The following is a 17,376-nucleotide window of genomic DNA, read 5'->3' as shown; positions in this document are numbered from 1 at the left end:
CAGTGGTTTCAGGATACCCTACGCCAGTTTTATCTGAGTGCTGGGACTGACAGACCTTTTCTGTTCCTGTTGTGATCAGTACACAAACCGGTGCACAAGTTCCTGAGCCTGGTTACTCCACCCTGAGAGCGGCTCCGCTCCGATCCGATGTTGCTGCGAATTCCTACTCCTCCCTGTGGCCGCGCTCAGAAACTCTTATTTCGGTAGCTAAACTCATTCAGAGATACTGATTATTGTCCCTTTGGGGCAGTTTGTCCTATTAAGCTTCAACAAAATGAATTTTGTTGACATCAGAACCGGTCTTACGGCTACAAGTGACAGCGAGGGGTGGCTCTGCAAAGGCGCTGTGTGGTGTCGACCTCCGTCACCAAAACAAGCAGCTCAGTAACAGGATCTCTCTTCTTCCCCTGAGATTTTGGAACTCATCAGGTGGTTTTAAATAACACACAGTACTGTAAAGTGATAACATGCCAAGGGCTGACTTTTGGGTGGCATCACATCCTTTGGCTCAGTGTTCCTTAGACTGCTCAGTTCTGCAACAATTTGTTTCAAGTCAAACCCTGGATTTGTTGTGCACCGGAGTTTATTTTCTATAAAAACATGGGAGGTTTTCCAAAGCGCAGCTGAACTTCTGTTAGAAGAAAAAGAAATCAGTAGGAAATGCCAAATCCCACTGAAATTAAATTTGATCCCCATCATCTCCTACAAAGACTTTGGTCTTAGGCTGGCAAACAACCCAATTCTTATAAGTCAACAGGCAATTTAAATTGTGTGGAGAACAGGTTGCAGAGGCTCTGCAAATACCCCAACCCTTTTGCTATCAGCAGTCAAGATAAATTTGTTACCTGTATAGGGTTACAGAGAGAGTAAGAAAGGCTGGTTTTGTAATGTTTTGTTTATTAAAATCAGTTTTCACTGGCGTTCTGAGTTGACAAAAATGTTCCCCAGGAAGACTGACAAACAGAAACAATTAATAAATATATATTTATATCTTTTGAACACTGTAGGTATAAACAAATAAAAGCTCTGGTTTGCTGCTTTGGGAGGTCCTGTGTAACCAGCATTTTCAACTGATCAATTAGCAGCATGTGTGTTAATCAACGAAGGACTTGTTTTTAAATTACCACTTGTTTTTAAATTACCAAATCCAATGTTTTAAAATTATTGCTTGTTATCAGATAAAGCCCCAAGATATAAAGGATGTTCATTATATCATCCCTGCTGATAATGAGGATTTTTATACTGACAATACATGCAGCTTTGTGGTGGGACTTTTTCAGGCAATTAAGACCAAAACTTTCAGAAATTAATTGAGATGCTGGACAGCTAACCTGAGGATATTACAGGAGCCAAATTCTCAGCAGCTCTGACCTTGGCACCTTCCTAAACTCTACCTTCTTTTAAGATGTCAGGCTGAGCACCCTGACACAAAGGCCCCCAAAGCACTAATGGCTGGGGATAGCACCCAACTGTGACATTGCTCCAAGGCTTTGCTGCCTGGCATTTACTCCTCTCTCGGCTACGCACTGCTCCTGCCTCTTTCCCAAATCCTCTGGGACCTGCCTGGGGAGACTGCCATGGGCTGGGGATGAGGAAGAGGACAGAGTTGCAGATGACTGAGGAATTTTTCCTCTCTCCCTGGTCCTCCTGGCTAGAAGGGTAGAGGGAGGGGCAGCGGCAGGTCCCAGTGGAAGGTGGAAAAGCGGATCTCCTTGCAGCGCTTGGAACTAGAGGCATCCCAACTTTTGCAGTTATAGTAGCAAGGCCATGTGTGGCAGATTCCCCCCATGCCTATCACATACACTACTTGGCTACTCTCCCACTGGGGCTACTCTACAGCAGTTCATGTTCCCATCTGCTTGGGAGGACCTTGGGGCCAGCACCCGCCTTTCCGTGCCCTCCCGGTGGGGCACAGCTCGCTGCCCTCCGTGCTCGGCTCCAGCCGCCCCGCTTGCTTCTGCGCAGGAGAACAAGGAGCGGCACTGCTCGTGCTGACCCCTCGGCAGAGGGGCCCGGTCCCGCTGTCCATCTCACGCCGGTGAGGCACGTCCCTCAGGGCACCACCACAGAGATGCACTGCGGGGCCTTCTGGCTCTCGTCCGCCCTGTCCCCGCCAGGTCTCTTGGGATACACCGTGCTGGCCATCTTGAAGAACTCATCTGCAGCATCCAGAGCTATGAGCCGGTCCTGCCAAAGGAAAGGGGGGTTATGGTCACTATGGGCTGTTTCAGGCAGCTCCCTGATCGGGGTCACAGGATATGCTGAGCTAGAGGGGACCCACAAGGATCATTGAGTCCAACCCTTAGCCCTGCACAGGACCATCCCCAAGAGTCATATCATGTCCCTGAGAGTATCATCCAAATGCTTCTTGAGCTCTGTCAGGTTCGGTGCTGTGACCACTGCCCTGGGGAGCCTGTTCCAGTGCACAACCACCTTCTGGAGAAAGAACCTTTTTCTAATATCCAACCTAAACCTGCCCTGACATAACTTCAGGCCCTTCCCTCACGTCCTGTCCCTGGTCCCCACAGAGAAGAGATCAGTGCCTGCCCTTCCTCTTCCCCTCCTGAGGAAGTTGTAGAGTGTGATGAGGTCTTCCCTCAGTCTCCTCTTCTCCAGGCTGAACAGATGAAGTGCCCTCAGCTGCTCCTCATACGGCTTCCCCTCAAGGCCCTCCACCATCTCCGTTGACCTCCTTTGGACCCTCTCTAATGGCTTAGCATCTCCTCTCTCCACAGCCACTCTCAGGTTAAGCAAGGCATTAGGTCTAATCTTTTCCCACCTTGTTAACAGGATGCAAGAGCATCCAGTTGCACAGGATTAAAGGAACTTACAGGCAGGTGTGAAATTCATGGTGCTACAACACTGACATTTCCAAGGAAGCTGAACCACGAAGCTACAAGTGCCTCGTCAGCCAGGATCACCCCAGATGCCACCACGTATCTGAGCATCCTCTGGTGCATTTCACCTACTTGCTTCCCTTCATGTGAGCTCACTGGCAGAGCTGGGGATGATGGGGAGGAAAGGCATCCTCACAGTACTCACCACCACGAAGAGGTAGCGCTCGGAAAGCTCCCAGCTGGTCGGGAAGATGTTTGTCTCTTCTGAGAGCTTTAACAAGATGTCCCGGGCTTTGCTCATGTTCTGAGAGTCGCTGATGATGCTGAGTTTGGTCACTGACAAGAGGGAGTCCGCTTCCTTCTGGAAACCTGGAGAGAGATGTGTTACAGAAACAAGTCAAACATGCGAGCAGGGTCATCCCAGAGCCCCCCAGGCTCTTGCAAGGTTCCTTATTCCCCCTCTATCTTGGATGGCTGTATTCCCTACTTCCTGAAACAAACTAGTGTTTCTCCCTGGCAGGCTCTGTGTCTGCACTTGGGGCAGATATGTACTTGCTAGTGGGGAGTTAAAAATCACAAAAGCATTCAGAGAGAGAGTTCGCTACTAGTTTTCCAAGAAAAAGTGTACAGACATGCACACCAAGGGTGTTGATTCAGCTCTTCCACGTTCCTGATGCTGCCAGAGCTTTCAGGGCTGGTGGGGCTTCCTGAGCATCCCAGTGACTGCACCTATATGTAGTTGGGTAACAGTGATAAAACCTGTGGCAGTAATGAATGCACAGCTAATTGTTCCTGTAGCAGTCAGCATCGATTATAGGAAGGGTATCCAGGAAAGGAAAGGGGAGGAGAATGAATACAGGGATTTTTAAATGTAATGGCTGCCACCAACTCCTTGTTCACCTCCAGGGGGCTGGTGGTGATGCATCTCACATGAAAACACATATGGGGTCATTGCGATGTCTTATGATTAAAGCAGAGGTCTAGATAACAAAAGATAGCAGGTTTCACATCTGGTTACATGTTTGGCTTTGCTATGCCCAAATGATCCCTGGCCTTGAGCTTCCTCACCCTTTGCAAAACAGCTCCAGAGCCTTGGCAGACGTCAGGGAGATGTGGGAGAGCCTTTGTCAATGTGCAGTGACAGATGGAAGGATGTCAAGTGATCCCTCCCATGTCTGGCCTGTACAGGCCATGTGAGCACCGGGGTGAGGATGAACCCTGATGCCTAGTTATGGATTTATAATGTTCCTCCCACCCAGATGCCAGAATGGCAGGTAGTGCGGGAGCAGCCAAGATACCCATCTCTGGCTCCCAGGGATGATGTCCTTGAACAGAGTCACACATCCTCCTCTCATCAGCCACCAACCACCTCCACAGCATGATGCAAGTCACCAGCTGCTGTGCCTGCATGGCACATCCCAGGTGTCACATGTGTGCCAGGCACTTGGGAAAATCCCAGTGTCACAACCACCACTGCCTTCTCCACAGGACCACTGGAGGAAGCTCACTGTGAGCTTGGATACAGCAGGAGTAGGAGGGCCTCTGTGGAGCTATTCCATTTGCTGAAAGAATATTTCAAATTCACTTGGGAGCAAACAAAGTGAGTGGTTTAGCTCTGATCAGCTGCCACAGGCTAAGGAAGCAAAATAGATGTATCTGTGTTCCTATCTGAAAGGAATATTCATTCCTTCCTGCCTATCTTGTTTAGAAAAACCCAGGGTGAACTCCCACTGCAAAGTTTCCACAAGGAAGCATGAAATGGATGACTGTGCATCTACTATGGGCTTGGAAGGTGATCGTGGTTCATGGGCTCTTTGACGTGCCTGCAGACACGGTGTTCCCATCTCCTCCCAGCCCTGCCTGAGCCCTGGGGAGCCTCCCACAGGCTCATAGATGTCATGTGGGATATCTGATGGCATTGCACACCAACCTCCTTTTATTTTCCTCCATTTCTCCTCTACCAGCCTCATTTTGTGGAGCTGTTCCCATCCTCAACCACGGTGGGACCCCTCGTTTGGTACCACAGAAATTACATCCTTTTGTCCCATAGCTTACCTAAATCCTCCAAAATGTGTTTCCACCTGCTCCTCACTTCTTTTCGGGTCTGCCGTAAGGTATAAATATCATAGTTGAGCTTTTGCCATTCCTGCAAAGCAAAGGGATAAGAGACACTCAGTTGTTTCAGTCTGATGCTTTTCAAGGAATTTGAGCTTTTAGGAATGGAGCCAGAATTGCACTGTTAATGTAGGCACTGAGGTATGAAAGTCAACAACCAGGCTCTTGTTGCCCCTGGAAAAAATTACACTGACCAGCACAGAATATTTAGCTTGATATTTGGCACCACATCTCTGTTCAACGCAGCTTCCAGTCACCCTGAAATGACAGAATTTAGCTTAGGTGTTGCTGGCAATCAAAGTGGTCTCCTCAGTCAGACATGGAGAATGCAATTCTAGCTCTGTGCTGGAAATTGGAATGCTCTCCTAGTCTGGGGAACAACATGAATTTCCAAATGGGAGACTTGAGTCTCTGGTCCAAAGCCCTTTACCCTAAACTTTGACACCCCAGCTAATATCAAAACCTGAGCCTGTGAAAATACCTTATTTGGCCTTTACTGCTTGAGAAGGCACAATCAGGTGTTAATAAAAACTTTCCATAAACCATTGAAACACCTTATTTTCATATTCTTGCAGTTAAACTGGCACAACACATTTTCTTACAGCCATGGGAAAGAGAAGTTTGGAAAAAAGTTACTTCTCTCGGTATGGTCACCCATACAGGGGCTTCTGCAAACTGCTCAGCCCTCTGCTTGGCATTGAACTGCGTAGGCAGGTGTTTGAAAGTACTAGAGAACAAGAAAATAGAGTTTTTTAAAATATTGGGATACCTTTTTTTAAAGAGAACAGAGGTGCACGCGGATGGTTGAGGGCTGAACTAGAGTCATCTGACATAATAAGCCTTAGTGGCTGCCAGTTGCTGCAGTTAATACCTCACTTCACTGTACAGCTGAAATCCTTGCACTGGCCCTCCAGCTTAATGGGACACTGCCCAAGAGGGAGGAGTTTGAGGTTATTTATTAAAGTCACACCAGCACATTTAAACACATCTGCACAAGGTTAGTGGTGGGCTTTGCAGTGCTGGGTTAATGGTTGGAATTGATGATCTTAGATGGCTTTTCCAACCTAAATGATTCCATGGTTCCATGATTCTATCAGCAAGCATTCCTTTGGAAATGCATGCATTCTGCAAGAAAACCAGGAGCACTTTTCATAGCTGAGTTTAATCAGTGCACATTCTGCAAAGGGTGCATTTTTAGAAGCAGTCCCACAATGGGTCACAGCATCATCCTGGTAATTTCCTTGCACTAACAACCTTAATTAATCTCATTTCTCAGCAACAGATTACCTAGACAGACTCTTGTAGAATAAACAGGTGTTAATCTGTGCCATCACCCTGAGATTTTCCTACACAACACTCTGGGTTCAGAGTGGATAAACAATTTCCACAGAGGTCAGCTGTGGGTTAGAAATCCCACTGTTTTCTGATACCTGGTGCCTCAAAGAATTGACTTGATTCCATAAAGAGTTGAAAATTCCCTAGTGTTTTTTTCCTGACACACCACAACTGCAGCGAATTAAAAACAAAGCTTGTTTTCCTGATGATCAGCCATAGCTGCAGGAAGCCCTTGGAGATTACACTTTGGAAAAAGCAGCCAGCAGGGTTAACACACTGGTGACTTCAGGTCAGGAGAGCAGGGGAAACCAGCTCTGCCTGCAGCCACTCACTCCCAGAGAGCAAAATCCCCTTCAGCTTTAGCTTTGTGCTGCTGCTCCCCATGAGCCAGAGGCACATTTCCCTCTGGGCTGCAGTGGCACTTGAAAAAAGCTTTCCTGTTTGCACAGGAGGGCACCTGGCTGCCAGCACAAGGCACCAGGATGGCTCCTCAGCCCTTCACCAGAGACATGAGGCAGGGGCAAGACTCTCCTCTCCCAGCTCGTAGCTAGGAACTGAGCTCCTCTCAGTGGGAAAGAAAAGAGGGGGTTTATTGTGTTAAAGCTTTGTGGGAAGTTTATTGAAAACTCGCAAGATTTTAGAAAGGGACTAAAAAGCTGCATGATGCCTTGGTCCCCGCTGGCAGGGATTCCTTGGAAACGTCTCAGCCCTCCATGACCCCTCGGTACCAGCAGAAAGGAGAGCGAGCCAGTCTGGGCATGCTGGTGGGGAAATAAGCTGCGTGTCTCTGCCCTCCCACGGAGATAAACAAGTGCTTTAATGCAGACAATCGATCCAGACAGCCACTGTGATCCCAGTCGTGCTCACACTGTGGAATTAGTGAGCTGGGGGGAGCTGGGAAGGATGCTCCTCTCCCCAGAACGCAGCCTGCTGGCAGCAGCTCTCAGGGCTGCAGGGATTTACCCCCACGGTAGCGAGCCAGACTCCTCACCAAGCACAGCAGCAGTGCTTAGCATGCAGGGAAGCTGCTCCTGATTTTCTCTGGATTAACTGCAGTGTGTTTTCCCTTGTCTATTTTTGTTTTAAGGGAATCTAGGTTATGGCTTTCTTGTACGCCGCAGTCACTGCGTTGTGTTATGGAAGTGAATACAATGCATATTCAGTCGCAGGGGAGCTCTAACAGTGTCCTGTTGATGAAGAATTTGGGAAGTGTGCAAAGGAACAGCTTCAGTACAGAAAATGATGCTTAATGGTGGTGCCTGGGAGGGACCCCTTGTTCCAGTGGGATTTCTTTTGCCTGAGTATGGAGCTGAATGTATTTGTATTTCTACAGAGAAAGCTGGGAGGAGGATGCTGGCTTTTCCCAGGCAATTCCTTGTAGCAGAGACACCCTGACTGCTGTGGACTGTCCTTTGTGTGGCTTTAATGAGGAAATAAACTTAAGACCATCATTCCCTTCCTGAAATTATCCTAAAAAGCATCTCCCTTGAACTACACAGAGGAAGAGCAGAGCTCGTCCATCCATGCATAGGCATGGGCAACATCAGAGGCTTTGTGGAGGGTGTTCCCCACACACATCCCGTGAGTCACCAGGATGTGATTGTGGAGGGAGCATTTTGGAGGGGCCAGGCGGCATCACGAGGCTGAGGCTGCTCAGCACCACAGGGCAGGCTGGGGCTCCACACCAAACTCCTCTCCCACAGCTCCTTGGAAAGGTTAGTGTAATTTCTGGAGTGGTGAGGAGGCTTCTCACACACAGGACTGGGAGAGCAGAGCAGGAGACTGGTCTGCACCAAACCTCCTGGGGTTTCTACAGGTCTGGGCCAGCCCAGCGATGCATTCAAAAGCAGCCCTTTAAGAAAATCACCCTTTTGCCAAAATCTGAATTAACCACAGGAGACCAACGCAGATTGCAGTTTCCAGCCCTGGTTTTTGCAACCAGTTTTGCCCTTTTAAACCCACAGAGCTGGGCACAACATATACAAGTGGGGGCTTGAGAAAACCCTGTGTGCATGAGTCAAGAATATCCCAGGAGCAGCAGGGAAACCCCACTGCCTCTCTTCCCTAAGTGCTCAGCCCTTCAAATGTTTACCTGGAAAATTTCCCCAGACTCTCTAGTGTGAAACACTAAATCTGCAAATGCCAAATGGCATGAAATGAGCCAGGCTGGTACATAACTCAGAGCTCTGGAAAAAAATGTGCCAAGAGAACAGGCAGGACTGTCCAACTTTTCATCCCTGATCACATGAAAATTTACTAATTAGGAGGGAGCTTTCTTCACGTTGCCAAAGCAATCCTCTACTGAAGCCGTTCCCTTTATTCCCTTAAAAGCAATTGGGGTTCTGTTCAAGAGTTATTTTGGAAATGAGGTCAAAACAGAGTTATCAGGGGAAGACTGCAAAATACCAGTCCAGGCAGGTAGCACACCACATCCAGGGATGCTCCTGCTCTGGTTCCACTGGAAATAGCTGAGCAAATACAAACTGCAGATCCATCGACCAACATCTCAGATTAGCATAAGGTTAAATTGGATTCATTTTAAGAGAGGCATGCAGGCATTAAGGGGGTCGGTTCTGGGCTCCCCAGCCAGCATCCCCAGCCCTGGATAAATCCCATCACCTCTCTATGCCCCAGCTACAGCTTGTCACAATACTGACCTTCTCTGCAACCTGTTTAAAAAAGAATAATCCTGTCAGAGAGCAGGAGGAAGAAGAAAAATAGGCCTTGTCAGCTCATTAATGGGCTTTTCAGGAGGATCATGCCAGTGTCGCTCTGCTAGCCAGGCCCCTGGCAGGGCTACAGGCTGAGGAATTGCCTTTGCTGGTGGGGTTTATGATCCCACCTTCCTCGAGGGAATAAGCCAAAAGAAGAGAGAAACACTGCATTTATAGCAAGCTGTAAGAACAGGGGTTTTTTCTCAGTCATAATGCCAGATCCCACATTTAGCTTCTGCTCATAGACCTGTGGCACAGCTGTTCTGACCGTGGCTCCTTCTCTGAAGCCTCTCTGCCCAGGTAACTCCACATACTCCACCAGAGGACATGGAGGCACCAGGGCCACCACAAACTGGCCCTCAGTGGGAGGGCTATTTGCCCCATCACACACATAAGCCCATCAATGACCCCAGTGCAGCTCTTGCTGCTCATTTCACCTCCAGATTTAGGATTTACTTTATACCACAACAGGTTCAACAATGCTGCAGAGCAGGAAGAGGAAAAAAATCCCATTTTTCCTGTATTTGAAACACTGACCCCAGCCTTCAAAAGCTTTGATGACAGCTCTGGTCTCCAAAGTCACACTGTGTTTGGGCTGGAGCTGCCAAAATTTCCCGGAGCAGGACTGTCAAAAGGGACAGGGGGAAGAAACAGCTCTGCACAGATGGGGTGTGGGTCCATCCTGAAGGAGGACACCAGTGCTGCCAGGGTGGTGCCATGCAGATAAAGCACACACAATGTAGGGCGACCTGCTCTTTGGGATCCTTCCAAAGTCCTGTGCTAGGAAATCCCTGAGATAAAGGTGGGGAATGGCAAAGCATACAGTGAGTGCACTGCACACCAAAACTTCTCTGCTAAATGAAAAAGCAGAAATACAGGGAGTAGTTCTCCTTTCAGTCAATTATAACCACAGGAAAAAAGGACCTATGGTTTCGTAACACTTGTGCACTGCACAAAGAAACGGTTCCTCCGTCCTCTGTCCTGCAGCATCCACGTACTCCCCCTGGGGACTTTGGGAACAGAGTAGCCCCCAAAGCAGATTATGGCTTTTGCAGCCCAGAGCTGTTCTGCAATTAGACTTTTTTTCTCTCTCAGGGCTGAAGTCTCATTAGGAGGGGAGGGCACTGCAATCTGGCCTAGTTTTAAAATGCTTGCTGGAGTAAGGAGAGATTTTGGCACCCAGGGCTGAACACAGGAATGTTGGCTTTGCCAGCCAAGTCCCTCCCTGTCCTGCCACCCAGAAAGAACTGCAGCTGGAATCTGCAACAGCTTGCTGGGCTTCTGTGTGGTGCCTCAGTTTCCCCAGCTGTAAAAGGAAGCAGCAGACCAGCAACAACCCTGAGCTGCAAAGGACACGGTGCCATAACTCAAATCAAGCATATTGTGAGTTGGCTTTCCTCAAAGGTGACCTGATGTTGCACTCCTCAGGCTTTTTATTCATTGCACTGCATAAAAATACAGGGTATGTGATTCTACGTTTGTTGTGGAGAGGAAGCCCCGTGTGTTTTGGGCTTTCTTTTTTCACTGGATGCTCAGAGCCACTGAAAACCCTATGGGTACACTGAAGACGGGGAGAAAGGGTTGGATTTAGGATAGGCAGGCACATTGGGTTTAGCACAGGCAAGCACAATGGGTTTAGGACAGGCAGGCACAGGAACAATCTCCTGCTCACCCATAACTGATGCTCTCCTCTGCAACCAGAACAAGGCTGACACACATGCCCAAGGAGACAGCTTTTTAGCAGTCTGGCCACTTATGGTACTCTTTTATAGATAATAGTTTTTAGGAGGCCTGCCTCATCATGAGCCCTAAACCAAGCTGAAAAGCTGTTTGAATGGGGATTCTGGCCAACTGTATACAAAGATTGCATTATCTCATTTAACTTTTCAAAATTGTAATTTTGATCTCTCTGGAGTCTAAAGCTTCCTGTGAAAGCTGAACTAGCTTTTGGTTCAAGGGGACTATCACAGGAGGAAGAGTTACACCCTTGCAGACTCTTGGATTAAGTGGGATCATGCTGAAATTAAATGTGAAGCCTCCAGGCTTTCCTGCAAACATTCTGGAGTCAGAGCAGAGAGGGGAAAAATGTGTCACTGTTCACCACAGCCTGCTCCTAATCAGGCCACTGAAATCTCCTTTGAGCTGAAGGGCCTTAGCGAAGGAAATCAGGGCTGCAAAACAGCCTTTATGTAACAGCGATGATTTCTCCCTTCCACAGTAAGAGCTGTGCCAGTTCCCTGCTTCCCGATAATTGCCATACAACCCACTGGAGAAGGATTGAACTTGACACGCTGCCGGAGCGACAGCTCAGCTACGGGCGCTGCCACTGCTGGGCAAATGCCACTGCAGGCAGGGGTAATGCCAGCCTGGCCATGGAAAGGACAAACCGAGGGGATATCGGACAAAACAAGCAGCCTGGGAAACTGGGAAATTGGGCTGGGGGTCCCAGCGCTTCCAGAACACTTTTGGTGGTGGGGGGAGTTTGAGGTCCTTGCAGAGCATCATTCCCGTGCATGTGCATGTTCTAGCAACAACGAATGCCTGGGAAACCTCCCTGATCTCCCTGCTTTCTGAGACATGTGCAACAAATGATTCCTGTCCACTGTAAAACATCTTCCTCATGTTCTTCCCACTCCCTCCCACTATCTTTTCCTTTTTGTCTCTTCTATTCCTCCTCCCAGTTTCCTTCCCCAAGAAGTCCCTTTGTCCTTGATCTTCATCTCAAGCCTACCTTGTGTCCTTTCCCACATCCCTGGATGTAGCCAGCCCACCACTGGCTTTAAGACTTCCTTGGTTTTCAAGTGTCAACTGCTGTGTTTCCTTACTCCTTCATGGAAGGCATATAATCCTTGGTTTTGGTTGGTCAAAGATGTACAGAAATAGATATCTAGTGAAGGGGATCTGGAGTGGGGGGACAAAAGATTCTGGAGGCAATATACGCTCAATGGGATAATGCCCTGGGAGAGCACTGAAAGTAGCCGAGACAAGGAGAACACAGAGATTCTCAAAACAGAGGGAGATGAACCTCGGGGTTCCATGGAGGTGAGAAGAGCATCACAGCTCAAGGTGGCTCTTCCTGGCTCAGCTGCCAGAGACACGCCCAAGCTTCCCAGGGATGAGATGGCCACAGATCCATCCACACCAGGACAAAATCTAGAGGGTGCATCCTCTAGATGCGAGGACCTGATACCTACATGACCCACACTAGGGGACTTTGGGGTCTTTACAGCAGCTTAATTGAAGGAAGGACATTGACCTGTTGGAACGAGTCCAGAGGAGGCCATCAAGTTGATCAGAGGGATGGAGCACCTCTGCTAGGAGGAAAGGCTGAGAGAATTGGGATTGTTCAGCCTGGAGGAGAGAAGGCTCTGAGGCGACCTAATTGTGGTCTCCCAGTACCTGAAAGGAGCCCACAGGAAAGATGGAGAGAGACTATGTACAACAGCCTGGAGTGACAGGACAAGGGGGAATGGATTCAAGCTAAAGCAAGTAGGTTTAGATTAGATATTAGCAAGAAATTCTTCCTGGTGAGGGTGGTGAGGCCCTGGCACAGGTTGCCCAGAGAAGCTGTGGCTGCCCCATTCCTGGAAGTGTCAAGGCCAGGTTGGACAGAGCTTGGAGCAGCCTGGTCCAGTGGAAGGTGTCACTGCCCATGGCAGGGGGTGGAACGAGATGGGCTTTAAGGTCCCTTCCAACCCAAACCATTCTATGATTCTGTGATTAGTGGGTGCTTAAACAGAGGCACTGCTAAAGGGTGTGGTGGAAGCACCGAGCCCAAAGGGTGATGGAAGCTCCGAGGCCGGTCCACAGTGAGACTGGGCGCTCAGACCGGCGCTGCCTCACCTCCGAGTCCTTGTCCAGCTGGTTCCTGACCACGATCATGTTGTACAGCACCCGGTCGTCGTCCGCCTCCGTGTGGGTCACGTCGTGGGGGGTGCTCCACAGGTTCTGCTCCTCATCCCGTGCCAGCGTGGCTCCAAAGGATGCGTAGGGGTTGTTGTTGCTGCAGAGAGGGGCAGAGGCCAGGCAGCATTAGCACCATGCTGCCTCCTTGTACCCTCCCAGGGAAAAGTGCCCAGAGTCCTGCCTGGGAGACGGGAGGAGGAAGAGCAGTGGGGAATGGGAAGACAGGCAGAGTTTTTTACCTTAGCAAACATCCTGACCACACAAGCCACAGTTTATACCAGGCAGTGCTGCCGTGAGAGACATGAGACACATGAATTTGCTAAAGACACTGGATATTATTTGAGCAGTTAGGCTGGAAGAACTGGGAGCATCCATCTGCTAGGATGAAAGGTGGCATCTTCCCGTTGCTCCCATAGCCTCCTGCCTTCCCACCTTGTGGGTGGCATCCCTGCCCACGGCAGAGGGTTGGAACTGGATGATCTTTAAGGTCCCCCCAACCCAAATCACTCTGTGATGATGAACCTGCTCCAGCTGACCCTGTTTGAGCAGGGATGGGACTGAATTCTCTCCAGAGGTCCCACATCCACGACCACATTTCTGTGGGACCCTGCAGCTCTACTTTCTCCCCAGCAGCACAAACCCTACCAAACCAAGCAGGCAATCCCTGCAGGTGGCCCCCACCCCAGCAGCTCCTGCCTCAGAGGTACAGTGACATGCTGAGCTGCACAAGGGCAGCCAAGGCACAGAAAGGGCATTTAGCTCCATCTTTATTTGAGGATGGAAACATCCTCAGCCTGTTTGTGTGTGAGCCTAATTTGCTTAGCAGTCAGCAAAGCAGTGTTATCTTCTGGGAAGGTTGTTCCTTGGGAAGGCAGGGAGCTTTTCTCTGCACGGAGGGCAGTTCTGTGTTTTATAGATTAATGTTGCTACTGGGATGTGCATTTTTTTAACAGGGATACTAACTTCTGCCAGGAGAACTTTTAGCAGGAGATTTCCATAAAGTGTCTAATCAGGACATCCAGGCACTTGAGCGGGACAATATAAGTGGAGAACTATTTTTGGCCTTACCCAACAGTCTCCTCAGCCACCCTGTGGCAATCTCTGCTCACTTCTTGTTAGAACAACCCACTGTTTATTTTGTTTGCTACCCAAATCCCATTCCTTTCGCAAGGAACCCATCCAATGAAACCTCAGATAACTCTGTGAGCGCTGTGGCACCAAGCCATAGAAAGATGCTAAAAGGAGCTCCAGCACATAGATGAAATAGAAAAAAATAATTCCCATCAGCATTCCTGAAGCAGGAAGGTTAATTAGACTTTCAACAAACCAAAAACCTGAGCAACAGGTAATAAGGGTAAAGATAATCTCTTATAATCTCTCATTAAAGACAAGCAAACAAAGGTAACTTGGAGGGTGGGGGTGGCACAACTCAGCCGTTCCTACACCGGAGCCAGCACGGCTTCGCTCAAACCGCTTCTCAGTTGTGGAGCAGGCAGGATCCCAGCCTGGAAGGGATCACTCAGGAGCCAGCTGTGCCATGAGCATGAGTTCAGCCCCATCTTGCCTTCAACAGGCTTCTTCCCACTCAGGGATTTACCAGTACTTTTAACATATGAATTACTTAAAGCACCAGTATTTGGAAATAACACTCCCACACCTGAGCTTCTCTGAGCCACTCCCTCCCTCAGTGCATCTTGATTTCCAAATCACAGCATGGAGCATCCAACAGTCTGTAAGGAATGCAGGCAGTGCCCAGGAGTCAGCAAGTCCATACAGGCATGGAGAGCTCTGCCAACAGTTCTTCCAAACCACATTGAAAAGGAAGAAATGGGAGGAGAAAAAAGGAACACATGAACAGCAGCTGCTTTGCAGGTTACAGGAATTTCTGTGGGACCACAAGGGACTGAGACCATTTCACAGTCTGGATTTTATCCAGAAAATGGTGAGCACTAATGCTTCATCAGATTCTTCTGATTTCCTCTCCAATTTCTTCTCCAAGGGACTTTCAGTCCACATTCGATTTGTTTTGGGATTCAGAGCCCAAATATTTAGTTTATTTTCATCCTGAGTACACCATCCAAGCCAGACCCCACCTTTGCACATTGAGAGACAGCCAAGCAGCCTGGATGCTTTGCAACACCCACGACACCAGGTCCCAAAACCTAAAACTCAGCTAAAAGATCTGAAATCTCAAGCAAGTCATTCATTTTAAACAAAGTTGAAGTAAAAATAAAAATAGAGCCAGGAAGCTATTGCAAGATGCCTGCTATGAAATAAAACCCAAAAGCCTCCCAAGGAAGGACAAGCCAGTGATTAGGCTGTTAGATTAATTATGCCAGCACACTTGTACAGGTGCAGGTGCCTTTAGAATTCCCAGAATTTATAGAGGCTTTCCTACTTATAGCCAGCATTAATTGGATCGCCAGTGGAAGGTGTGTTACTAAAGAAAGGAGCCAGGTGAGGGACAGCCACTGTGGCCCCAGGAAGGAGCTTCTCCACACGTGTGCTCAGCTCCCGGTAGCTTAATGCCAATTTCCTGGGCTGGAGACCTCATGCTCGGGATTATCTGGTTATTATTTAGGTAACTGCTTTAACAGCGCGAAATCAGGACGTTTCAAGCCCTGTCACCAGCTCTGCTGTTACCTGATACCTTATGTAGGGCACACCGGGAGCATCCCACGCTCCCCTTGAAGTGCTTCTGTCGCACCGATGACGCAGGGAGGGCACGGTCCCTGCCCCCTCCCGGGGCTGGGATACCCACTGGTGGTGCTGAGACCACGGCTGGACGCTGGGCAGGGAGGGAGAGGTGCCACAAACCTACTGCATGGGTTTTTTTGCAACATGCAGACTCTCCTCACATTCTTCCTCAGCTCACGGCTCTTCTCCACGACTCGGGGCTTTATCTTTTCACACAACCCCCCAACGTCGCGTCTCTGTGCACAAAGCAGATGCGACTGACAGCGGGAGAGAAAGATCTGCTCCCTGGAGATCAGCACGGGCAGCTCTCACATACAGCCGGCTCCGGCTCTGCATCCTCATCTCCTCTCCAGCATCCCTGGATGGAGACAGGCTGAGAGCTGGGCTTGTTCAACCTGGAGAAGAAAAAGCTCCAGGGAGACTTTGGAGCCCCTTCCACTTCTTAAAGGGGCTTGTAAAAAAGAGGGAGAGCGACAGTTTACACGGGCAGATAGTGATAGGACAAGGGGGAACGGTTTTAAAGTAAAAGAGGAGAGATTTAGCTCAGATGCTTGGAAGAAACTCCTCCCTGTGAGGGTGGTGAGGCCCTGGCACAGGTTGCCCAGAAAAGCTGTGGCTGCCCTGTCCCTGGAAGTGTCCAAGGCCAGGCTGAACAGGGCTTGGAGCAACCTGAGATAGTGGGGGGTGGCACAGGGATGGAACAAGATCATCTTCTAGGTCCCTTCGAACTTAAATCATTCTGTGATTCTAAGATCCCGACCCGGGAACTGAGCTCTGCAAAGCACAGAGCTGCCTAACGATGAGACCTGATCCCTTTTTGTTCAGTGTCTCATCCTCCTCTATTGAAATCCCACCATGGAAAGACAAGCGCTGGACCGTCCCTGTGGACGGGCATCACGGGGAATACCGAAGAGATGCCGCTCTCGATTCACTCCCTAAACCTTTCCCGTAGAACACCTCTCGCCAGGTGCCTCAGCATCCCGGGGGGCATCGCGCCGTGGGCTGGGAGGAGGAACTCAGCCCCTGCGGCAGCCAACCCAGGCGGAAAGGGCACGGGAAGCTGCTCGTTCCCGCCGGGGGAAGATCCCTCCGGCGCCCTGAGCGTTCCGGCAGGGGATGTCCAGCCCCACTGACAGCGCTGGAAGCGGGGCTGGGCACAGCGGGGCTCACGCCAGGCTGGGGAGCGGGGGACCGGGGTGGGCGCATCCCCCGCCGCGGGGCCGGGCCGGGGTCTCACCTTAGCAGGGGCTCCTTCTCGGGCGGCGCCGCCTCCCCGCCGCAGCAGCCGCAGCAGCCGCCGAGCGATCGCAGCCAGGCCCGCAGCCCCATCGGCGCCGCCGGAGAGCCGGGCAGGGCGGGCCGGCCCGGGCGGGCCCTCCCCCGCAGCGGGGCCGGGCCGGGCTCCGCACCGCCCCCGCCGCCCTGCCCGCACGGCCCGGCCCCCGCCGGCGGCTCAGGGACGGGCTGCTGCGCCCTCCTGCATCCTTCTGGAGCCGCCCTCCTGCATCTTTGTCCTGCATCCTGCTGCACCCTCCTGCACCTTCCTCCTGCATCTTCTCGCACCCCTCTGCAAACCCCTGCACCATCCTGCATCTTCCTGCACCCTTCACATCCTCTTTGAACCATCCACCTTCACCTTCCTCCTGCATCTTCCTCCTGCGTGTTCCTGCACCCTCCTGTATCCTACTGCACATTTCTCCTATATTCTCCTGCACGCCCCTGCATTCTCCCCTGCAGCACCCTTCTGCATCCTGAAGCACCTTCCTGTACCT

General features: G+C 50.2%; 1 protein-coding gene across 1 annotated transcript; it reads right to left on the bottom strand.

The window, feature by feature from the left end:
• Positions 1-877: 877 nt before the first annotated feature.
• On the bottom strand, positions 878-16,944 carry MREG (melanoregulin). Its single transcript, XM_027735678.2, has 5 exons — positions 16,842-16,944; positions 12,845-13,004; positions 4,893-4,983; positions 3,043-3,206; positions 878-2,187 (listed from the first exon to the last, which is right to left on the bottom strand). The coding sequence occupies exons 1-5, from the start codon at positions 16,931-16,933 to the stop codon at positions 2,053-2,055; spliced, it is 642 nt and encodes a 213-aa protein (XP_027591479.1). The 5' UTR covers positions 16,934-16,944; the 3' UTR covers positions 878-2,052.
• Positions 16,945-17,376: the final 432 nt, after the last annotated feature.

Source organism: Pipra filicauda, unplaced genomic scaffold, assembly GCF_003945595.2.
Source record: "Pipra filicauda isolate LSUMZ 115617 unplaced genomic scaffold, ASM394559v2 scaffold21_size4447388_pilon, whole genome shotgun sequence".
Taxonomy (NCBI): domain Eukaryota; kingdom Metazoa; phylum Chordata; class Aves; order Passeriformes; family Pipridae; genus Pipra; species Pipra filicauda.
The sequence above is the reverse complement of the archived record's forward strand: the minus strand, read 5'-3'. Positions and strand labels throughout refer to the sequence as shown.

Bases quoted from the DNA above. Each gene is read 5' to 3' on its own strand.
- MREG (XM_027735678.2), bottom strand. From the start codon at position 16,933: ATGGGGCTGCGGGCCTGGCTGCGATCGCTCGGCGGCTGCTGCGGCTGC. The intron at 13,005-16,841 runs GTGAGACCCCGG...CCCTCTCTGCAG, and splicing joins GAGAAGGAGCCCCTGCTAAG to CAACAACAACCCCTACGCAT. The intron at 2,188-3,042 runs GTGAGTACTGTG...TTCCTTTGGCAG, and splicing joins AGCGCTACCTCTTCGTGGTG to GACCGGCTCATAGCTCTGGA.